At 44.1% G+C, this 25,347-nt stretch overlaps 1 protein-coding gene across 1 annotated transcript in view; it reads right to left on the bottom strand.

Moving 5' to 3' along the window:
* The window catches only part of LOC124043813 (myosin light chain kinase, smooth muscle-like), a gene marked incomplete at its 3' end in the record, with an annotated part of 91,722 nt that overhangs the window by 13,100 nt on the left and 53,275 nt on the right, over positions 1 to 25,347 (bottom strand). The window contains exons 13-19 of the mRNA XM_046362793.1: positions 16,531 to 16,677; positions 15,219 to 15,416; positions 14,721 to 14,967; positions 13,050 to 13,130; positions 11,868 to 12,691; positions 9,743 to 9,859; positions 9,024 to 9,092 (exon numbers count right to left, since the gene is read on the bottom strand). Coding sequence (XP_046218749.1) covers positions 9,024 to 9,092; positions 9,743 to 9,859; positions 11,868 to 12,691; positions 13,050 to 13,130; positions 14,721 to 14,967; positions 15,219 to 15,416; positions 16,531 to 16,677 — 1,683 coding nt within the window. The remainder of the gene's footprint in view (positions 1 to 9,023; positions 9,093 to 9,742; positions 9,860 to 11,867; positions 12,692 to 13,049; positions 13,131 to 14,720; positions 14,968 to 15,218; positions 15,417 to 16,530; positions 16,678 to 25,347) is intronic.

Below are 25,347 nucleotides of genomic sequence, written 5' to 3'. Positions count from 1 at the left end.
TGGTTCATTCATTTGCATTTAGTCTTACGCGTTATTATAATAAATGATCTATCAAACATTGAGTTTTATAACCGCTTATGAGTTATTGTGGACGCTTATTCTAATAGTCTGTGTCATCATAACACATTACAAGTGTATTATAGTGCATTATGTGCCTCATTTAAATGTTACCACTAGTTATTCCCAGGACAGTATACGGGAAAGGAGAATAAACAGTGTCTGATAAGTGAAATTGGGGGAGGGAGCTCTTCTCTTGTGGATGTCTTGGGAGAAAGAAGGGCTGCCTCTGTGCTCATGTCCTTTGGTATTTGCCTTTTTTGGTAATACTAAAAATAGTCAAAGTATCCAGGAAATAGCTTTTGGCACTATTTATTTTACATTTGATTGCTGTCAAGAAACAATGTGCCAGTAAATCTAACTCATGCACAGAGTGAGGAGCAAGGAGCAACAACATCAATATGAACCAATAACAGTTTGAGCTCCAAGCTCTCAAAAGTCATACTTTTTTTTGTTGCATGACAGGTCCTCCTCGCTGGAAAGAAAAAACATCATCTTTTCCAATACAAAACTTACCAAAACGATTTGAAGTTGATAAAAGTTGTAATTGCACAAACAAAGCATTTACCCTTGCAATACAAAACGATATATTTTAGCTCACGTCAAATAGAGAAGCCCAACAAACAAACCAGGCTTTAACAACAACAGACTAAAATGGTTATGAGCAAAACGAGTGGCGTTGCAAATTTTTAGTGTAGAAAATTATTTATCCTTAGTAGGTCATTGCTCCTGTTGTAAAGTTCACATGCCTCAGTTCAGATTGGACTTAACTAAACTATTGCGCCCAGCCTTCGAGCACTCGGGATCAAGAAAACGAATCATTGTTTATATGTTGCAACTATGCAGGCAGTTGAGCTTCGAGGCAGTGTATCAGTTAGTTTAGCCATCCATTACGGTTCAAGTGCAAAACAGCTCTTTGTTGTATCCTTGAAAAACAGCCAGCCATGTGACAAGAGACCTAGTAGAGGACTGAACATTGAAACGTGCAACAAATCATGGAGCACTAGAGAAAGGGAACGGCTGTTTATTAACCCCTTAAATGTAAAGGCCCCATATGTAGGGATCCTATTAGACATTATTCAATTCAGTCTGGTATGAGAACGGTAGACCCTAGGCCGAGCCGATGACCTCGTTTCAAGACGGCTGCTATATACATTCCGGTTAGCGTTATGAAGCGTAAACAAAATAAACACGGAATACATTGATACACACCGAAATCCGGGACTCCAGAGAATTGTCCGTCTGCATGTGACCTACCGTTATTGATCACCAGCCCTGAGAGTCAACGTTTGTATTTTACGCAACGTTTTCACAAAACATCTTCGATTTGGTCTGTGTTTTAGCTATAGCTAAATGGGGGATATGAAATGAATCCTTAGGTTGGTAGGACCAAATCCAGCCTAATGCCAATTGTGTGTGAGTTAATGGCAACATCGAATGTCCACCGAGTGACTAGATATTTGCGCATCAAAAATATGTTGCCTGCTTACGCGCTGTAGGCATCCATTACACAGGGGATTGGCTACTAATTGCAGTTTGACAGTCTTGTAGCCAATGTGATAAGCTTTACAGGGATATGCAGTTGATCTGGGTGGGACAAAGCAAGGCCTAGAACATTTTATGCATAACGCGAACTATTGCTACCTGGCTCAGACGAGACGCGCCGAGTACACTACATTTAAAAAATATATTTCACATTTATTTAACACCAGGTAGGCCAGTTGAGAACAAGTTCTCATTTACAACTGCGACCTGGCCAAGATAAAGCAAAGCAGTGTGACAAACAACAACAGAGTTACACATTGGATAAACAAACGTACAGTCATATATTGTAAACAGATTTCATCGGTTGAATTTCATTGCTTTAAGCATAAAAGATGGCTTCTCAAGGCGGTAAAAAAAAAGGTCAACTAAGAAGATCGATCAGGAAGCTAAAAAATAAGGCAGCTATGAATAAGTATACAGACAGAAGCTTTGAATAAAATATTGGTTGGACTCGGATCAGGGGAGCGATTTGGACAACGAACGAGGATTTCGACTCGCCCGACAGAGATTTGCTTTCTAGAAGGATTGGATCCACTTAGATCCGTTAAGTAAATTATTTTCATGACTTTATATAGCCAATTTCATTTGTGGTTCTCATCTCTGCCTTTGTCTCCAATGTGTTACTGTTTGCATTGTGTGTGTGCTTCACACCTTCTATGAGAGTTACTGCACAGATTAAGTTTAGGCTTGGTGTTTTTACTTTACCGTAATGCCATTTTGCAAATATAGTCTACTGTAATTCTGAGTCTCACACCAATATATCCCTTTATTTTATTCACCACAGAGTGGATGATGCAGAGGATTTGGATGATGACGTTTGGGAGTCACCCCTCCCCAGCGGTCAAGGTCTTCACCCCCTCACTGCTATGTCAATCACCCGTCTGATGGTTCTACATCCACTTTTCAAAGACATCTTGAAAAATAAAAGAGAGGCTTGTGGCACCATTCGTCCTAACAGAATCGGTTTCCCCAAGACCAAGGTAAAAGACATGAAAGACAGCAGAGACCGGGGGGGACCATACGTTGGATCAGGACTAACAAGCTGCTTTTTGTGAAATGGAAGGAAACTGGGGAATTAACCATGCTCACCACACAGCATAAGTCATTCGATAACAACCATGTCTCAAGGATGGGGAAAAAGGAAGAAAGTCCCCATTCCTGTTTCTGAGAAGGACTACAATGCCAGCATGGGGGGGTGTCGACATCTCTGATGCTCTGATAGGCTACTACCAGGTCCTCCTCAAGACCAGGAAGTGGTATACTACTTTTTTTTAACCACTTTGTGGACATTGCAGATGGCCAACGAAAAAGGTCAAACCCCTCTCTCCCAGTTGGCCTTCTGAGAGCAGCTGAATTAGGGGCCCAAAGCAACCTCACAACCATCACAAGACCCCCTTCTGAAGGCGAGCACCACTATCCAACACAAATGCCAAAAGGAAGAAATGCAAGCATTGCACAAAACACTTTTTTTTTTTTTCCTGGCAGAGAGAGACCCGCTTCAAAGACTGTCACGACATGCACAAGCTATGGGGAAAGTGAAATCTAATAATCTAGACCTGGGATGTAAAACGAACAAGAATGCCATTTTGAAATATTCCAGCTTATTTGTGCACCTTTTTTTTTAGTGAAGGACACGTGTGTAACCAAGTTGTATATCTGTTGCTTTTATATTGTTTTTGTAAACAGCTCATTTGTATGTGGGACCAATACATTGGATATACCGAGCCTAAATGTTCAGGCACTTTGGAGAGGTTGAAAAAAAAAATAGGATATCCTCCCGTATGTCTCCCGACACCACCACAATGTTTGAGAGAGGTTGGGTGTTGTAGCAATTTAGTTTGTTATAGTGAACAATAACTTTTAGGCACATCCAGTGTGCAAAAACAGTGAAATTACCACATTCGGACACTTTGGAGAGGTTGAAAGGACACTTGAATGTACCCTGGATAACATAACACCACAATGTTTGAGTGAAGTTGTCAGAAATAGTGTTTCTATACAAAAAAATAGCAAGAAGGGATTGCAAATATGTAATAGCACTGAAATTATCTAATTTACAGACATTTGCCACTTTGGAGATGTTTAGGGACACTTGGAAACATCCCGTGACCACACCTGACACCATTTCTAGTTGTTAGGTCTATCAATCCCATTTTTTTTTCTGATATTGTTCACATGTTGTGGAAGCCATCGGATGTGTTTCCATCTCTGGGCATCACTTACAGCTTGTCAATGAAAGCTTACTTTCAAAATAATAAAAATTTTATTTTGTTTGACCTTGATCTTGTGTATTCTGAACTATGTAACTACCATCTATCTTCTGATCATTTCCTCAATCTTCCAGATGTCTTTCCAAATACACCAAGTTTTGGTAAGTCAGAGTCATGTAATTACACACGAATAGCAGTTACTTTTGGGAATGTCTATTTCGGTGGAAATCCAAATGTTGCCATTACATTTAAGAGGAAAGAATAGACTCTGGTAGGAAAAGGATCACACCGGCACCATGATACATCGCTCAATGTCACACGATCATCTGCACCAGAAGCTCTCAAATGTACTCCATTATAACTGTCCTTTGTGACAAATCATTAACCAATGCCACTAATACCTATGTTTTTAGTCCCTCAAAACGCAGTCTTGACCCTAGATGCTGACCTGGGATCAGTTTAGCATTTCCCCCACTCATGGTTAGGATTGGGTGATGAGAAGCTGATCCTAGATCTGTACCTAGGGGGACACTTTAACCTGGAGCCCTCTACCCATCAGTGGGTCCCAGAGTCCCGACCCATCGTTTGAAAAACACGGTTCTGCATTAAAAAAAAAAAATCACAGTGTCAATGTAAAAGGCACTACATCTTAAACTGTATTCCGGCATCCTGACCATGAGTCAACGACCAGATCTGTAACCTTGGTACTAATTAATATGCCAGCACCTAGGATATCAAGCCTCGAAGGCTGATGGTTCCCGGTCCATATAGAGTCAGGAGCAGTGAGCAGCAGAGCGAGCGCTCCAAGTCTTTTGAGAGACGTTGAAGTCGTCTAAACAAGTGGGTCCTTAACCCTTCCCCAGGGGGCCGTGCATCCTCGATCTGGTTCCTTCACACGGGCCTTCAGACAACATGGAGCCATTGTATTGCACGGCCTGGTGTCACAATCAGGCTGCAAATGCGCAGCATCCAGGGGAAACAGCAGCTCCAAAACCATTAAATTCCCCCCGACGAGCACCATCTGTTTTCCTAATAGAGGGAGAACGTTGCGTCGCCCTTGTCCAGCGTCGTTACAGGCTGACGAGAGGAGCAGAGGTGCAGATGAAAGCGGTTGGATGTACGAGGTGTGGGAGCAGGCAACCGCATTGGCATTCCACTCTGTGGCCAGCATGCTCTGTTTGTGCGGAGAGAGGAAGAGTATAGGGGAGAGGAGAAAAGATGCGAGAGGAGAGGAGATGCTGAGCCACCAGATAGGACAGTGCATTCTGAGGTCTGCAGAACCCTGCAGTGCTGGACTATGCCGCCCAAGCGTAAGGTAAATTGTGCAGAGGTTGTGAGTTTTCCAGTGGGCATGAAAAAGCAGCTCGTTTTCAATCGCACTGCACCACTGACGCAATTCCCATGGCTCGCCACGCTCGGTGACTGGAGTTAGATACACCACACAAGCAAGAGCAACGGCTTTAGAAAAACCAAAACAAGGCGGATACCATCAATAGCTCACTCAAAAGCACTTAAGGATTCAATAAATGACGGTCATTATATTTGCTGGGCACAGTGATGAATCAGCATTTCACTGTTATATACAGTGGGGCAAATAGTATTTAGTCAGCCACCAATTGTGTCTGTCATAGTTGAAGGGTACCTATGATGACAATTACAGTCCTCTCATCTTTTTAAGTGGGAGAACTTGCACAATTGGTGGCTGACTAAATACTTTTTTGCCCCACTGTATACATATATATATACTCAAATAAAATTGTATTTGTCACATGACATGCTTACTTACGAGCCCTTACTTTTTAAATTCATCATTGTTGTGTAAGAACAATTGGCTAAACATTTAAAATAAAAAAGGAAACAATGTGCTGGGGCACGAGGTTATTGGGGTAATATGAACATATAGGTAGGTGTTAAAGTGACTAGGCAATCAGAATAGATCAAAAACAGAGTAGCAGCAGCGTATGTGAAGAGTGTGAAAGTCTGAGTGTGTGCCGTCAGTGTGTGTGTGTGTGTGTGTGTGTGTGTGTGTGTGTTGGAGTGTCGGTGTAGGGTGTGTGAGTAGAGTCTAGTGAGTGTTCATTGAGCTGGTGCAAGAGAGTCAGTGCAAAGAAAAGGGGGTCAATGCAAATAGTCAGGGAAGCCAACGTATAGCTCCGGGGTAGAAGCTGTTCAGGAGCCTTTTGGTCCCAGACTTGGTGCTCCGGTACCGATTGCCGTGTGGTAGTAGAGAGAACAGTCTATGACTTGGGTGGCTGGAGTCTTTGGTAATATTTAGGACCTTCTGACACCGCCTGGTATAGAGGTCTTAGATGGCAGGGACCTCGGCCCTTGTGATGTACTGAGCCATACGCACTACCCTCTGTAGCGCCTTACGGTCAGATGCCAAGGAGTTGCCATACCAAGCGGTGATGCAGCCAGTCAAGATGTTCTCAATGGTGCAGCTATTTTTTTTGAGGATCTGAGGGCCCATGACAAGTATTTTTATTCTCCTGAGGGGGAACTGTGTTGGTGTGTTTGCACCATGATAGGTCCTTAGTGATGTGGACACAGAGGAACTTGAAGCTCTCGACCCGCTCCACTACAGTCCCGATGATGTGAATGGGGGCGTGGTCGGCCTTCCGTTTCCTGCTGTCCACAATCAGCTACTTTAACCTGCTGACGTTGAGGGAGAGGTTGTTGTCCTGTCACCACAGTGCCAGATCTCTGACCTCCTCCCTATAGTCTGTCTCATCGTCATTGGTGATCATCAGGCCTACCACCGCCGTGTGGTCGGCAAACTTAATGAAGATATTGTTTTCGTGCACGGTCATGCAGTTGTGGGTGAACAGGGAGTACAGGAGGGGAGAAAGGGACTATGATGGTCTGCTTGAAACATGTAGGTATTTCAGACTTGGTCAGGCAGAGGTTGAAAATGTCAGTGAAGACACTTGCCAGCTAGTCAGTGCATGCTCTGAGTACAGGTCCTGGTAATCTGTCTGGCCCTGCGGTCTTGTGAATGTTAACCTGTTTAAAAAAGGTCTTACGCACATCACCTATGTAGAGCGTGATCACACAGACGACCGGAGCAGCTGGTTCGCTCATGCATGGTTCAGTGTTGCTAGCCTCAAAGCTAGCACAGAAGGCATTTAGCGCATCTCGTAGGCTCCCGTCACTGGGGAGCTCACAGCTGGGTTTTCCTTTGTAATCCATGATCGTTTGCATGTCCTGCCACATCTGACGAGTGTCAGAGCCGGCGTAGTAGGATTCACTCTTAGTCCTGTATTGATGCTTTGCCTGTTTGATGGTTCGTTGGAAGGCTTAGCGGGATTTCTTATAAGCATCCAGATTAGTGTCCTGCTCCTTGAAAGTGGCAGCTCTACCCTTTAGCTCAGTACAGATGTTTCCTTTAATCATGGCTTTCAGTTGGGATATGTACATACGTATGGCCACACTGGGCACACTGGTCATCGATGCATCTATTAATGAAGCTGGTGACTGATGTGGTAAATTCCTCAATGCCATCGGATGAATCCTTGAACATATTCCAGTCCGCGCTAGCGAAACAGTCCTGTAGCTTAGCATCCGGTTAATCGGACCACTTCTGTATTGAGCGCGTCACTGGTACTTCCTGTTTACGTTTTTGCATGTAAGCAGAAATCAGGAGGATAGAATTATGGTCAGATTTACCAAACGGAGGGCGAGGAAGAGCTTTGTATGAGTCTCTGTGTGTGGAGTAAAGGTGATCTAGAGTTTTTTTTCCACCTCTAGTTGTGTGTTGGTGTTGGTAGATATTAGGTGGGACAGATTTCAGTTTTCCTGCATTAAAATCATAGGCCAAAAGATAAGAGCAAACAAAACAAATGGTGAAGAGCCCGTAAAACGGATGTTATTCCTTCCAGCGCCATTATTTTATATTCTATAATATCTGCCGCAAGGCTTGCTTTCTAGTGCCATTGTAAAATAACAAAATCTCTGAGATCCATAAGCACTGACCCCAAATATCACAGAGTTCCTGTACTCTAAAGCTTCACATGACATGATCCCAACACCATGGGTACATTGTTGTGAGTGAATCATTCTAAAAACAGAATTACCTCCAACCCTAGCCAATGCTGTGAACGTTAAACACCCATTTACTTGTTGCAAATCCCTCCTACTTGGGAATCCATCATCCTAAAAAGAGAATAGCGTTGACTTAATCATCAGGGGCTCTCATGTCCGGTCTCTGCCTCATGCGTGTTTTTTTTATTTTTTTTTAAAATTAAAAACGCTCACCACATAGCTCTTAGTTTTAGAGCTTGTTTGGGTCAGTCCACATTCCAGCAGGACAAAAGCGTATCCCTGAAGCTGGCAGATTTTCTGCAGAACCTCAAGAGTATAGGAAATAGAGGCCAGAGCATGCGAGTCAAGAGAGGGCTAAGGAGCAGGCAGACGAAAGCCTTACATGGAAGTTTGGGAGAGGAGGTTGAGTGAGCAGGGCATCCATGCAAAAAAAGGTCCCTCTCTCTCCCTCCCCTCTCCCTTTCTCCTTGGACATGTTTTAGGTTCGAGTGAGTGTCCCGGCCTTCAAGACAAAACAGCACTCGCTCTGTCAAACATCACAGAGGAGCGGGGTGTCATAGTGGCCTCTGACCCCTGGAAGGAACCATCCAGGCTAGAGGCAGGAGGGATAAATGAACATTCCTCATGCCCAGCCCTGAGTGTGCCTGATCCAAAGCCTTTTATGTAAAGGTAGATCTGCGTGCTTGACTCAGGGCATGGGGGGGTGGGGGGGGGTGGGGGGGGGGGGGGGGTCGACTGCTGGATTCTTTACAGGCTAATGCTTACGTCATTAAATCATATGGAAAAGAATGTGCAGTATAGCACATCGCTCTATAGAACTCCTTTCCAACTCCTCCAGCTTGAGAAGATTAAGACCAATAACACCAATAAGAAAATGACATCTTCCCCAACACCTGAGCATACATCTAACTTACACCACTTTGACTGAAAATATATTTACAGATTTACTGATGACAGTTTGCATGTTGGTTCTCTACACAGAGAGAAGAGATTGGGCCAGATTTAATGAGTGAGGTTGGGGTCAGAAGAATATCTTAGTTTTGTTCACATGCTATAAAGAGCCCCAACCCGCTGAGAGAGAGGGGAAGGCAGGCTGCAGCAGTGGGAGAGACAGAGATCCCACGCCGCTCCTTTTTGGGAAATAAGGAAGCACATATTTTGGAAACTCACTCTCTGAGGTAGGGGTGGATGGCTTCTTGATCTTCTTGTCTGCTGCAGTCGAGTTTGTGTCTGTAGGATCTATGGAAGAGGGGAGAAAAAAACAACATGGCCCCAAAAACTGGCTACTTATTTCCCTATCTGATAAACTATATGAATTCCTACTTAATGTATCAGTAACAACAGCTAACAATTGTCTCTTAAAGTACTTAATACAAATGGACCATTCATGTTAGAAATGGAACGATTCTCTGGGAACTTTCAATAAATTCGCTGGCTTTCCCGAAATCCTGGTTGGAGGCTTCCCGGAATCAGGAGGGAATAAGGGAAACCAGGGACTGTTTTGCAAGTTCCCAGAATTTGGCAACCCTGCTCTGGACTATTTAAGGTGGACTGAATCATATTTGCTAAATAACGTTTCAGTATCTCATACTTTTGCATTGACGTCAACAGTGGAAGTATGCGAAAGTTAAACTAATTTGTATTTGCGTAGGAATCTAAAGCTAGAAATGAACTGTGCGTGCCTGGATATTGTTTTTATCCAGGCCTGTTAATGAGTGCTGGAGGGGGGGGCATGCAGTGGGAATCTGGAACAGGGACTCCAGCTAGGCTAATCTGTCCGCTGTAATTGCAGGAAGTGTCTGGGCCGAGGCCGGGGCGGCCGTGAGGCTGAGGGGGACTCATGGGAGTGGGGAGCAGTCAGAGGGACACGTCAGCCTGAAACAACTCACCATCCACCAGCACCATGCAGGAACACTCAGCTTTACCGGCAGAATTCTCTGCCCGACACTTGTACTGGCCCTCATCCTCGGGCAGGGCCTTGTCGATGGTCAGGGAGCACTGGCCTCCTGCAGAAAAACAAAGATACACACACACAAGGGACCTTAGCTACAGTGGCCACAATACACACACAGACAACCATAACCAGAGAGGCCTCCATTACGACCCTGTTGTTCCATGAGAACATACTTCATGTGTTATGGTGGGACGTAAATGGGATATGTAAACCTCCGTCTCAGAGCCTGAAGCTATGCATTCTTTAGCATGACCTATGGTGAAACTAAAATGAGAATAAACGTGACCTGGAGGGTCACCAAGTAATAACTCCATCGTATCATTACTAGACATGGCTGTGTGACAGTTGGGATTTGGGGCTGTATCTCTGACATTAAATAACAGCTGGGGGTTGAGCAGGGTGCCATGTTTTTATGTTACTGTGGTGTTGATCATCTTGTTAAATAGCCTCTACCCCTAGCTCTGGTCCAGGGCGTCATTTGGCTGCGCTCTCTCTAAGAGAGGCATCTCCTTGTTGTCATGGGACCAGAGCAACCCTTACCCTCTGCTGCCACAAGCACAAACTATGGACTAACTTATCCCCATACAGTTGCACTGTAACTGGACACACAGAGTGGAGCAGGAAGGCCAGAGTCTCAGGCAATGTGAGAAATCGCCACAGCTCATCAGCAAATCAAGCCGACTGAAATTACAGAGCTGAAATTATGGATGTCTGCATCCCAAATGACACCCTATTTCCTATGGGCCTTGGTCAAAAGGGAATAGGGTGCCATTTGGGACGAACATGGTGTGTGTGTGTGTGTGAGGGACCCCCAAGAGCCCAGGAAAAGGGAATTAGCTATTATTTCTCTATTACACCACGTTGTATATGAGAGGGGCTTTTTACTTTGGAACCAGTACAAAATATAATCGGCGCTATGATAACGTCAATGACAAAAAGTTCTACAGCTGCACCATCGAGAGCATCCTGACTGGTTGCATCACCGCCTGTCATGGAAAACTGCTCCGCCTCTGACCGCAAGGTGCTACAGAGGGTAGTGCGTACAGAGGGTAGTGCGTACGGCCCAGTACATCACTGGAGCCAAGCTTCCTGCCATCCAGGCCCTCTATACCAGGCGGTGTCAGAGGAAGATCCAAAAATTGTCAAAGAATCCAGCCACCCTAGTCCTAGACTGTTCTCTCTGCTACCGCACGGCAAGCAGTACCGGAGCGCCAAGTCTAGGTCCAAAAGGCTTCTTAACAGCTTCTAACCCCAAGGCATAAGATTGCTGGACACCTCATCAAATGGCTACCCGGACTATTTGCATTAGCTGCTGCTACTCACGGTTTATTTACCCCTACCTACACATCACCTCAATTACCTTGACTAACCTGTACCCCCGCACATTGACTCGGTACCGGTACCCCCTAAATATAGCCTCATTATTATTTTATTGTTACTCTCATTTTTTACTTTAGTTTATTTACTAAATATTTTTCTTACATTGTATTTTTCTAAAAACTGCATAGTTGGTTAAGGGCTTGTAGGTAAGCATTTCCCGGTAAGGTCTACACTTGTATTCGGTGTGTGTGACAAATACAATTTGATCGACTTCCTTATGTAAAGGGACTTGTTCCCATCATATCCCATATCAAATGCCTGTAATACTTCGGTGAAGGAGGGAAAACTCAAGTCATATCACTGTCTTTCTGTCTGTCATAGACACACTACTTTCTAATATTGGAAGCCAAGCCTCCACAGACATGAATAAGGCATTAATGAAATGGAATACGTCCCAAATGGTAGCTTCGTCCCCATGTCCCTAAAACTCAACTCTGGAACATGGAAGCCAGTTCCACAGCGATGTTTCATTGTTCCCCTCTAATCAGGGACTGATTTACATTAGGTGCAATTAACTATCAGGTAGATCAGAAAACCATTCATGCTCTGGACCTCGTAGGGTACGAGTTGAATACCCCTGCCCTATGTAGTGCACTACTTTTGGGCTGGACTATAGAAAGGGAATAGGGTACCATTTGAGAGGCAGACATGGTCGTTTTAGTAGTAGGCCACACATTTACCTTCGTTGGACAGCTTGATAAACTTGGACGGCTTGATGACCTTCCCGTCTAGTGTCCAGGTAGTGGTAGCAGGGGGGTCACAGGTCACCTGGCACTGTAGTCGCAGTCGAGCCCCGTCCACCACGCTCACATCACTCAGCTTCTGACTGAACACTGGCTCCTTTCCAATGTTGTTATTCTTCTTATCAATAATCCCACCATCCACACAGTTGACAGCGTTCTTCTCCTTCTCTTTCTTGTCAGGGGAAGAAGCAGGAGCTTTGGGTGTTGCTGCTGCTGGTGCCAGAGCTGCTGCTGGAGCAGGGCTCTCCCCGTTGTTCTCCAAGCTCGTCTGCTTCTTCTTGTTGGCCAGAACCGATCTAAAATCTGCAGGCTCTCCTTTTTCGGCAGGAGCGGCGCCTTGTTTCGGGGCTCCCCCCTTCTTACCCAGGACGGCTCTGAAGTCCACCTGTGCGGGAGCGCTGACCTTCCTCTCATCTTCAGACAGGGTCTTGGGCTTGACCCCTCTGGGCTGGAGCTGGCTCCTGAAGTCCATCTGTTCCGCCGTGATCTCCTTCAGGTCCTCCTCGGAGACGCTCTTGGTGGTGACTTTCCTGCCCAGCACCGTGCGGAAGTCGCGCTGCTCAGCCTCCTGCAGGCGGATCTGGTCCTCGGGGTGCTCCTTGGTCTCCACGCGCCTCTTCAGGAGTCCTCGGGCTGCGCTGGGCTCCTCCGACTCCTGCTGCTGCTGAATGGAGCTGCTGCTAGCGCTAGTGCTGCTGCTCGGTGCTCCTCTGCCTCGCACTGTCCCGTCCACTCCTCCCACACGCTGACAAGGCTCAAGCCTGCAGTAGCACAGAGAGACAGAGAGAGGAGGGAAAAAAACAGTGGTCGTTTAAAAGCCCCGACATCCACTGGTTAATTGGGGGGGGGGGACCACAACTCAACTTGATGTTACATCAGAGATGACTTCAGTAGCCTTATAAGGGTATGCACCCTGAACGGGGCCCCATCCCCCAAACCCCTGGCTTTGAACAATGGCACAGCTGGAAAAGGTACTGTAAACAATTTATTTGGTTATATTCAGGGATTAAGCTGATTCGAAACCGGGGTCTGGGGAGGGGGGAGTTAGTGGGGAGAAGGCAAAAATAGTCCAGGCTGAGGGGACTCTACAGTGAAGCAGTAGGATAGTTAGCTACATACGTTTGGTGCTCTCCACTGGACACCACAGCACCCTCACTGACCAACAGAGTGGCAGCACAACTGCAGTCACCCACTTTGTTCCTAGAAGAAAAGAGAGAGAGGATGAGAAGGTGAATGGAAAACTAGGGAGGGGGAAGGTTAACTACTGGCCCTTGCTTTTAAGACCAAATCAAGAAGAGGCTCAGTGATGCCGGTCTTGGATTGCCCTAAAAACATAATTTTTCAACATTCGCAATCCTCATACTAATCCATGTATTATAATAACTAATCCATGTATTATAATAACCAATCAAAACATTGATTTAAAATTCAACTTTGGCATAGGCAGACACCTTATAGTAGTGGTTCTCAAACTGTTTGACCAGCACACATTTTCAAGACACAAGATACAGAAATAAACTACATTTTACACTTAACATTTTGAGCTGAAAGTCATTCATGTTAGTAGCCAATATCAACTAGGGATATCATGTCACTTCTCTAGAGTCCAGCTGCACCATCGAGAGCTTCCTGACCGGTTGCATCACTGCCTGGTACGGCCACTGCTCGGCCTCCGACTGCAAGGCACTACAGAGGGTAGTGCGAACAGCCCAGTACATCACTGGGGCCAAGCTCCCTGCCATCCAGGACCTCTATACCAGGCGGTGTCAGAAGAAGGCCCAAAAAATGGTCAAAGTCACCAGCCACCCTAGCCATAGACTGTTCTCTCTGCTACTGCACGGCAAGCGGAACTGGAGCGCCAAGTGTAGGTCCAAGAGGCATCTAAACAGCTTCTACCCCCAAGCCGTAAGACTCCGGAACACCTCATCAAATGGCTACCCAGACTATTGGCATTTGCCACCCCCCTCTTTTACACTGCTGCTACTCTCTGTGGTTATCGTCTATGCGTAGCCACTTTAATAACACTACCTACATGTAGATATTACCTCAACTAACCGGTACCCCCTGTACATGGTCTCACTATTGTTATTTTACTGCTGCTCTTTAATTACTTGTTATTCTTATCCATTTAAAAAAAAAAAACTGCATTGTTGGTTAGGGGCTCGTAAATAAGCTTTTCACTGTAAGGTCTACTACACCTGTTGTATTCGGCGCATGTGACTAATACAATTTGATTTGATCGGATGAATAGCATGGTCTGTCCGTAGCGGTTGCCTTCCTCACAAATATCGTAATAAATTAGCCAGAATGTTACAACATCAGCCACAGGTATTGAAGGCAGTGTGATGTCACAGCTAATCTGGATGTGTGTGCCCGCCTTTGCGTGCCAATGCCGATGACTGGTCTTTGGTCACGATCAACAGTCAAGACGCGCAACGTTTTGGTTCTGAATCACAGAGATGTTTTTTAAAGAAGAATTTGGTCCAATATTTGTCGGCCTATGTTGCTAACCAGATTGAATAGGCAAAGGTCTACATATAAAATACTAATGGTATATTCAGCTTATTAAAATATGTTTGGAAACAAAATATTTCCCCCCGTTCAGTTTCCCAAAACCTTCTCTCGACCTCCCGAGAGGTCGGGACCCCCAGCTTCAAAACCACTACCTTATAGTATGTTATAGTGTAAATGGCAGTGTTATTGTGTTCCAACATAAACAGCCCCTTCTCCCGACACTACAGAAGTGAGTCATCTACTGTGTAAGGAGTCCAGCGCGTCTCAAATGCCTACCTCAGGCTGATCTCGTAGTCCCCGGCGTGGTGGGGCCGGACTCGCCTGATGAGCAGGGACACCACATCCTCTTTCTGCAGAATCTCATAGTCCAGCCCAGTGGTCACCACCTGGCCCTGCTTCATCCAGCTCCACTGGGGGAAGGGGTCCCCAGCGATGGCACAGGACAGCAGGACATTCTGGCCCAAGGAGGCAGTGGTGGACTTGGGCTTAGTGATGAACCAGGGCTGCACCCCGTCCTGGGGCTCTGGAAGACAGAGACAACATTATGGCATGACTAGGGTTGTGAATTTCCTGTAACTTTTTTCCATAAAATCCTGGTTGGAAGATTCCCTGATTTCCAACTTATTCCGGATTCTCTGATTCCAGGAATATTCCAAAAATCGGGATATCTGGAAAACCTGGGGAAAATGACCCTAGGCATAAACTACATCCTACTAGAGATATTTCATCAGAGATACTGAGCTAGCTTAGGTGGAGTTTAGGCTACTAGCCTACCTTGCACAGTGAGCGAGGCCTCGGTGCGAACCTCTCCCACTTCGTTCCACACCTCACAGGTGTACTTCCCAGTGTCCTCAGGGAAGACTTCCTGGATGAACAGACTGCATTGGCTCCCCTTCCGCTCAAAGTGGAAGTCCTCTGACTTCTGGATCTCCTTCCCATTGTGGAGCCACACAATCTCTGGATGAGGATTCCCTACGACCACAACATTTGACATTAAACCTTGTGTTTGGACGTGGTTGTGTTTGGCTTTGTCTACCTGGTCACGGTCTCTAAATTACTTTTTTAGCATTATTGTCCAAAGACCAATGTAAGTCATTGTTCCAGAAGTTAACATTTTTCTTGCTTCATGCCCCAATCATCTTAAAAAGTGTCTGACATGTATCGTTTAGCTCAATAAAGCTACTTTAAGATAATTTGGACATGAAACACAAAACATACTAATTGTTTGGATAATCAGTTGATTTTTGGACAAACATGCTAAAAAGTTAGCATTTGAAGAACGTGGCCAGGTAAACAAAACCAAAACATGGATTTCTGTCAGACTGCTTACTGAGTAAGGAAACCAATATGTAATTTTGTAATTTAAATCATTTGAATTGTGCCCTATAGTTACATGTTGTTATGACAGGCTGTGTTACATAACACATGCTGTGACTTAGAATTATCTTGCATAATATTATGCATTTTCCACACAGGTATGATGCATGGTATAATTGAATAAATTGCATGTGGGATTACTGTTATCATAAATCTCCATAAGAAAATACAGCGAGAGACCATCCCGCTCCATCACTATTTACATTAAATGATGAAAGGCCTAGAATAATAACTTAAATCATACGCCATACTACTTGCGACTCCTGCGAACAACCTCTCAGACAAACAGGAAGTGGGATGATGAAGATGATATAATAAGAAATGATAATACTCCAAGAGGCTACCCATCCCCTCAGGTCACATGTTGGAAGGAAATGCAAATGCATAAAACAACCAAAAACCAAACAACTTATCTCTGGGGGGGCTGAGCAGGAAATACCAGTGTCTAAAGCAAACAGAGTTGCTAAAAACACTGAAAACAATAGCAAAAGATATGAGTTTTCTAGTCTGATTAATAGGAATAAGTGCCAACACAAGACACCGACCAGGGTTGTATGTATTCACTGTGGCACACCGTCATTGAAATGCTTTTCAACGGAATATAAAAACAAAAGGTGTTCTTATTGGACTAGTCTAGGTAGTCTGTTTTCTTTCATTTGCTACCTAAAGAATATGACCTAGGAGGAGGAGAGACTAGGCCTTCTCTTACCCGCCACCTCTACGGTCATGATGACTTTGCTACCGTCCATGACTTTCAGATCCTTCAGACCACGTAGGAATACAGGGGCAGACGGCTTCGACGGCTTCTTGGCGTCAACTGCATTTGGAGGGTCCGTCCTCTTGAAAGTATTCTTCGCTGAAATGTAACGACAACATTAGCAGGGTTACTTTAAGAACATGAGTCAATTACTAAGCAGCACACTAAGCCAAGACAACCAACTTGAGATTCAGCAGCATTCTCCCAATGGACTGTTTGTCATGTAAATCAAATCAGGTTCAGAATGTTTTGCAAATGTATTAAAAATAAAAACAGACCTTATTTTACATAACTATTCAGATGCTTTTCCATGAGACTCGAGATTGAGCTCAGGTGCATTCTGTTTCCATTGATCATCCTTGAGATGTTTCTACAACTTGGAGTCAACCTGTGGTAAATTCAATTGATTGGACATGATTTGGAAAGGCACACACCTGTCTATATAAGATCCCACAGTTGACTGCATGTTAAAGCAAACACCAAGCCACAAGGTCGAAGGAATTGTTTGTAGAGCTCCGAGAAAGGATTGTGTTGAGGCACAGATCTGGGGAAGTGTACCATAACATTTCTGCAGAATTGAAGGTCTCCAAGAACACCGTGGCCTCCATTATTCTGAAATGGAAGTAGTTTGGAACCACCAAGACTCTTCCTAGAGCTGGCCGCCAAGCCAAACAGAGCAATCGGGGGAGAAGAGCCTTGGTTTGGGAGAACCTTCCAGAAGGACAACCATCTCTCCAGCACTCCACCAATCATACCTTTATGGTAGAGTGGCCAGACAGAAGCCACTCCCCAGTAAAAGACACATGACAACCCACTTGGAGTTTGCCAAAAGGTACCTAAAGGACTCTCAGACCACAAGATTCTCTGATCTGATGAAACCAAGATTGAACTCCAGGGCCTGAATACCAAGTGTCACGTCTGGAGGAAACATGGCACCATCCCTACGGTGAAGCATGGTGGTGGCAACATCATGCTGTGGGGGATGTTTTTCAGCGGCAGGGACTAGGAGACTAGTCAGGATCAAGGGAAAGATATACTGAGCAAAGTACAGAGAGATCCTTGATAAAAACCTCCTCCAGAGTGCTCAGGAGCGCAGACTGAGGTGAAGGTTCACCTTCCAACAAGACAATGACCCTAAGCACACACTGTATATTAAGGCTGGAGTAGATTTCTTATAGTACTTCCCAAATGGCACCCTATTTCCTGTACATAGTGCAATACTTCTGATCTGAACCCTATGGGGTAATGCCACTTTAAGAATGTTTACATACAGTGCCTTGCGAAAGTATTCAGCCCCCTTGAACTTTGCAACCTTTTGCCACATTTCAGGCTTCAAACATAAATATATAAAACTGTATTTTTTTGTGAAGAATCAACAACAAGTGGGACACAATCATGAAGTGGAACGACATTTATTGGATATTTCTAACTTTTTTAACAAATCAAAAACTGAAAAAATCCTGCGGCCAGGACATCTGAAACCTACAGTACTGAAGAAACCATGCCAAAGAATATGGAAAACCTGTGTTCTCAATGACATTGGCAGCCAAGCGTATAGTCTGAAAACTTTCAGAGGCTCTGGAGCAGAACATTACAAGTGTACAGCTGATCCTCATATGAACTCATATGAAAAATTAGGGGGTTGACCGATGATGAAAGCGGTGATGAAGACACGTCGGCGCCAAGGCACAGCGTGACGATTTGATCACGATTTATGACACTGTCCGGATGGATGACCATATTTATACGCATCACAGGAGTGAAGCACACCTTGGCCAGTGGCTTTCTCTGGGGCCGGACATTGCCACGAAGGTCCAAGGATACTGGCACACTCAGAGGCATGACGACTGATTCAATTCAATTGTCATGTTTGGATCCCTTCAGTAGCTCTGAAGAGCTGCAAGTTAAGGATTCATCTTTACAGAATTGCTGAACTAAACTGGTCGCCGGACGGTGGTCAGTTCAATGCCCCTATCATTTAGATTGAGTGTGTCGATTAGGTTTTGAGAATGATTGTGAAGTTTTATGCGTTTTGTTTGTTGGCCAGCAGAGCGATGCTAATTCAATCGATGGAGGAAATTGAAATGGGTTGCTTCATTCATTGAGAACTTCTATTGCAAATTTCCTGGCTATACTTTGTAGGCCTATGCCATAGTGTGTATGCTATGTTATTAGACAGACAATCTTCTACATTGTAGAAAAATGTATGGTATGTACACATTTTCTAATTATATTCTTATTGCATACTTGTAATGCATCTTTATCACTTTTAAATTGTCTTCATACTGTAGTCCTTGTAATTCAGAGTAATATTCTTTGTTTTGTTGTTCTGGAATAATGATAAATATACAGTACCAGTCAAAAGTTTGGCAACACCTATTCATTCATTAAAAAAAAAAATCTATATATATTTTCTACATTGTAGAATAACAGTCAAGACATCAAAACTATGAAATAACACATATGGAATCATGTAGTAACCAAAAATAAGTGTTATGAAAAATCTAAATATATATAGTAAATTTGAGATTCTTCAAAGTATCCACCCTTTGCATTGACAGCACTCAACCTGCTTCATGAAGACTGTTTTTCCAACAGTCTTGAATGACTTCCCACATATGCTAAGCACTTGTTGGCTGCTTTTTCTTCACTCTGCGGTCCAATTCATCCCAAACCATCTTACTTGTGTTGCGGTCTGGTGATTGTGGAGGCCAGGTCATCTGATGCAGCACTCCATCACTCTCCTTGGTCAAATTAGCCCTTACACACCATCACACCTCCTCCATGCTTCACGGTGGGAACCACACGTGGAAATCATCCGTTCACCTACTCTGCGTCTCACAAAGACATGCCGGTTGGAACCAAAAATCTCAAATTTGGGCTCATCAAACCAAAGGACAGATTTCCACGGGTTTAATGTCCATTGGCCTGATTCTCGCAGTCTCCACTGAACAGTTGATGTTGAGATATGTCCGTTTCTTGAACTCTGTGAAGCATTTATTTGGGCTGCAATCTGAGGTGCAGTTAACTCTAATGAACTTATCCTCTGCAGCAGAGTTAACTGGGTCTTCCCTTCCTGTGGCGGTCCTCATGCGAGCCAGTTTCATTATAGCGCTCAATGGTGTTTGTGACTGCAATTGAAGAAACTTGAAGAAAGTTCTTGACATTTCCCGGATTGACTGACCTTCATGTCTTAAAGTAATGATGGACTGTCATTTATCTTTGCTTATTTGAGCTGTTCTTGCCATAATATGGACTTGGTCTTTTACCAAATAGGGCTATCTTCTATATACCACCCCTGCCTTGTCACAACAAAACTGGTTTGCTCAAACGTATTAAGGAAATAAATGCTACAAATGACCTTTAAAACAATGCACACCTATTAATTGAAATGCATTCCAGGTGACTACCTTATGATGCTGGTTGAGAGAATGCCACAAGCGTGCAAAGCTGTCAAGGCAAAGGGTGGCTACTTTGAAGAATCTAAAATGTGTTTTGATTTGTTTAACAATTTTTTGGTTACTACAGGATTCCATGTGTTATTTCATAGTGTTGATGCCGTCACTATTATTCTACAATGTAGAAACTAGCAACAAAAAACAATAAAAAATGGAATGAGTAGGTGTGTCAATTTTTGACTGGTACTGTAATTATACTACACATCGTACACTTGGGTTCCACCTTGACAACTCTGCTCTAAAACGTGACTCAAATAATGCGAGAACTTAGATCGCTAGGAACAGCTTATAAGTATCCGAACATTGTTAATTCCATTATGGTACAAGATAGACACATTATAGTCTGGTGATGCAATGATTAGCTATCTTGCTAGACCCGTCAGAGACGCACAGGGCCGTATGCATTTTATACACATGATTATAGAGTCAGAATGAATAATTATTACGATAGAATTCCTCCTACTCTGATCACATTTTGTCATCCTCAGAAGTCGGGAGTAGAATTTCATCCATAACTACAGACTTGCCATCTGGAGAAGTTTCCAGAGCACAACGCAATGCTATATCTGCATCCCAAATGGTACCATTTTCCCTATTTAGTACACTCTTTGTGAACAGAGCCCTGGTCAAAAGTAATACACAAAATAAGGAATAGTGTGCCATTTGGGATGAATACGAGATGTCCTGAACGTTACCAGGTGTGCGTCCCAAAAGGCACCCTAACCCCTTTATACAGTGCACTACTTTTGTTCGGACACTTTACAGTACACCAATTACAGCTCGATCACCCTTTAGACCCGTGCTCTAAACACCACAGCGACGATCTGGACACTCCAAATGACTGATGATGTGATGTTATTGGCAAACTAGTGAGGTACATGTCCTGAAAAAGCAAACACTTGGATAATCTCATTAAAGATGACCATAGGACATGAGGGAAAAGGGCGATGCTCTTGCCAAGGTCTTTAAGAGTCAAAATCAAATTACTTGACTCATCAATTATACTTTGGTCATAATGGGGTAAAAAGCCAAGTTGAATCTAATGATAAAAACATGTATTATCACAATACAGTTATATAGAAATAAATCATTATTTCAAAAATAAAAAGGGACAGAGGGAGCAAGAGGACAAGCTGTTCTGAGCGAAACAGGCACATTTCCACGAGGGACTTCTCTAAGACAGACAGACAGACAGACAGACAGACAGACAGACAGACAGACAGACAGACAGACAGACAGACAGACAGACAGACAGACAGACAGACAGACAGACAGACAGACAGACAGACAGACAGACAGACAGACAGACAGACAGACAGACAGACAGACAGACAGACAGACAGACAGACAGACAGACAGACAGACAGACAGACAGACAGACAGACAGACAGACAGACAGACAGACAGACAGACAGACAGACAGACAGACAGACAGACAGACAGACAGACAGACAGACAGACAGACAGACAGACAGACAGACAGACAGACAGACAGACAGACAGACAGACAGACAGACAGACAGACAGACAGACAGACAGACAGACAGACAGACAGACAGACAGACAGACAGACAGACAGACAGACAGACAGACAGACAGACAGACAGACAGACAGACAGACAGACAGACAGACAGACAGACAGACAGACAGACAGACAGACAGACAGACAGACAGACAGACAGACAGACAGACAGACAGACAGACAGAACCGAACCCAGACAGACAGACAGACAGACAGACAGACAGACAGACAGACAGACAGACAGACAGACAGACAGACAGACAGACAGACAGACAGACAGACAGACAGACAGACAGACAGACAGACAGACAGACAGACAGACAGACAGACAGACAGACAGACAGACAGACAGACAGACAGACAGACAGACAGACAGACAGACAGACAGACAGACAGACAGACAGACAGACAGACAGACAGACAGACAGACAGACAGACAGACAGACAGACAGACAGACAGACAGACAGACAGACAGACAGACAGACAGACAGACAGACAGACAGACAGACAGACAGACAGACAGACAGACAGACAGACAGACAGACAGACAGACAGACAGACAGACAGACAGAACATTTTTGGCCCTCGCTCCTTGATTCATACGCACCATGTATGGCGTTTGGTTCTACGTAGAGTCAACCCCCTCCTCCCCAGGTTCATAAATCTAGTGGCCCTAACCTTGTGGACGTCAGGACCCTACAAGACAGGGCCGGTCATAAACACAGCCCACTGTCTGTATACATACCCAGCATGCCAGAGGGAGATCCAAGGCATCTCTCCAGCACGTTTCCAACAGCACTACTGCTTAAAAAGCCCCGTTTCACTGCTGCCTCAGGGCTGCGTCCCCAAATGGCACCCTATTCCTTTATACTATACTAACTTTTCACCTGGGCCTACGGGAGCTTTCGTCAGCCCTGGTCAAAAGTAGTGGGAATATGGTGCCATTTGGGACCGACAGTAATCTGAGGAGCCCTCATAACAGTTTACACATTGCACAAGGGCCCGACTTTAAACAAACGTTAATAATAATGCGGGGAGCCTAACTGCGTGGGACATCCTCTCGCCCCTCTACCAATCCTAAGGCATGCAATGCTCAACAGTCAATATAAACATTTTGCATTTCCCAAAGGCATTTCAATAGTAAAAAGAAACCATTACACCTTACAGTATTCGTATATCATTGGAGGCTGCTGAGGGGAGGACGGCTCATAGTAATGGCTGGGATGGAGCATTATGGAATGGTAACTAACACAAGAAAACCATCTGTTTAATACCATTCCATGCCGACCATTATTATGAGCCGTCCTCCCTTCAGCAGCCTCCGCTGTCATATACTGTAGGTATATGTACAGTATGATGATCTTAATTTACAGCTAACACTGCCATGGCTGTTCTTCAACAATATATCTTTAGCTGTGTTGAACAAAGCAGACTCACCCTACCTCTTAGACTAGCATCATATAAACGGGCACCAATCCACTCATCTACTTGTTCTCACAGGTTCAGTGTGATGCCAACTTGCCAAGCGAATCAACGGCCACTTGGCTTGCAGCTAGCCCATCTGCACGAAGCGTTGCATCTTTAAGATCAGGGCTTAGAAAGGAGACTCTTAAATCAGATTGAAGTGAAGGTTAACCTGTAGATCGAGATCACTATGGAATCTTACAGTCAGTGTCATTACTGTTAAACATAAGTGTATTATAATGCATTATAAAGGACTTCATAGAAAGTGCTTCCAAACAGATTGCTCTAGCACTCTTTTGTTACTAAAAATGAATGAGTGCCATTCGTTCTGAATGCATGACCAAGATGGTTGGTGTGCTAGCAAGTCAAACACGCTGTGTTTCCCTCTCTCTCTCATGCTGCATGCTGAACTCACGGTGCATGTGTGGGAAAATGATGGCATTTCACATTTTAAAAATCTGAACCTCTGCCATGAAGCCCTGTGTGCGCTGAAAGACAAGGTTTCTGTCCCAAATGGCACCCTATTCCCTACACAGTACACTACTTTTGACCAGGGCCATGGTAAAAAAAAAAAAAAAAAAGTAGTGGACTATATAGGGAATGTGGTGCCGTTTGGGATGTAGACAAGATGCATGCTGGAACAGAGAGAGCAGATGTTTCCTTAAATGCAACATCAGAGCCCTAAAATAGATATTCTCTTAGAGCAGCAGCGTTGCTTATCAAAGGGCTCAAAGTACTCTCAATATAGACATTTCAGGGCTTTAGTAAACAGTCAAATGCTCATTCTTCTGAGAAGAGAAGCATATTTCCCATCATGGATTGAGCACATTCTCAATAAAGCCAAAAGATTGCCAAGACTTAAAATAGCCTGATAGTATGAGACACATTTTATGTACAGTGCCAGTCAAAAGTTTGGACACACCTACTCATTCAAGGGTTTTTCTTTATAGTTACTATTTTCTACTATGAACTATGAAATAACACATGGAATCATGTAGTAACCAAAAAAGGTGTTAAACAAATCAAAACACATTTTAGATGAGATTCTTTGCCTTGATGACAGCTTTGCACACTCTTGGCATTCTCTCAACCAGCTTCACTTTTCAAACAGTCTTGAAGAAGTTCCCACATATGCTGAGGAGTTGTCTGCTTTTCCTTCACTCTGCGGTCCAACTCACCATCCCAAACCATCTCAATTGGGTTGAGGTCGAGAGAATTGTGGAGGGCAGGTCATCTGATACAACACTCCATCCTTCTCCTTCTTGGTCAAATAGCCCTTACACATCCTGGAGGTGTGTTTTGGGTCATTGTCTTGCTGAAAAACAAATTATAGTCCCACTAAGCTCAAACCAGATGGGATGGCGAATAGCTGCCAAATGCTGTGGTAGCCACGCTGGTTAAGTGTGCCTTGAATTCTAAATAAAACAGACATTGTCACCAGCAACACACACCCACACCATCACACCTCCTCCTCCATGCTACACGGTGGGAACTACACATGCGGAGATCATCCGTTCACCTACTCTGCATCTGACTAAGACACGGCGGTTGGAACGAAAAAATCTCAAATTTGGACTCGGACGAAAGGACAGATTTCCACCGGTCTAATGTCCATTACTCGTGTTTCTTGGCCCAAGCAAGTCTATTCTTCTTATTGGTGTCCTTTATTAGTGGTTTCTTTTCAGCAATTCAACCATGTAGGACTGATTCCTCTAAACAGTTGATGTTGAGATGTGTTTGTTGAACTCTGTGAAGCATTTATTTGGGCTGCAATCTGAGGTGCAGTTAATTGCTGATTTCTGAGGCTAGGAAAAAATTAACTTATCCCCTGCAGCAGATACCTCTGGGTCTTCCTTTCCTGTGGCAGTCCTCATGAGAGCCAGTTTCATCATAGCACTTGATGGTTTATGCGACTGCACTTGAATAAGCTTTCAAAGTTCTTGACATTTTCCGGATTGACTGACCTTCATGCATTAAAGTAATGATGGACTGTCGTTTCTTTTTGCTTATTTGAGCTGTTCTTGGCATAATATGGACTTGGAATTTGACCAAATATTGCTACCTTCTGTACACCACCCCTACCGATTGGCTCAAATGCACTAAAAAGGAAAGAAATGCCACAAATTAACTTTTAACAAGGCACACCAGTTAATTTAAATGCATTCCAGGTGACTACCTCATGAAGCTGGTTGAGAGAATGCCAAGAGTGTGCAAAGCTGTCAAGGCAAAGGGTGGCTACTTTGAAGAATCTCAAATTTAAAACATATTTTGGTTTGTTTAACACTTTGTTGGTCACTACATGATTCCATATATGCTATGGCAT

The sequence above is a fragment of the Oncorhynchus gorbuscha genome, linkage group LG09 (genome assembly GCF_021184085.1).
Source record: "Oncorhynchus gorbuscha isolate QuinsamMale2020 ecotype Even-year linkage group LG09, OgorEven_v1.0, whole genome shotgun sequence".
NCBI classification, from domain to species: Eukaryota; Metazoa; Chordata; class Actinopteri; order Salmoniformes; family Salmonidae; genus Oncorhynchus; species Oncorhynchus gorbuscha.
This window is presented reverse-complemented; position numbering and strand designations above follow the sequence as displayed.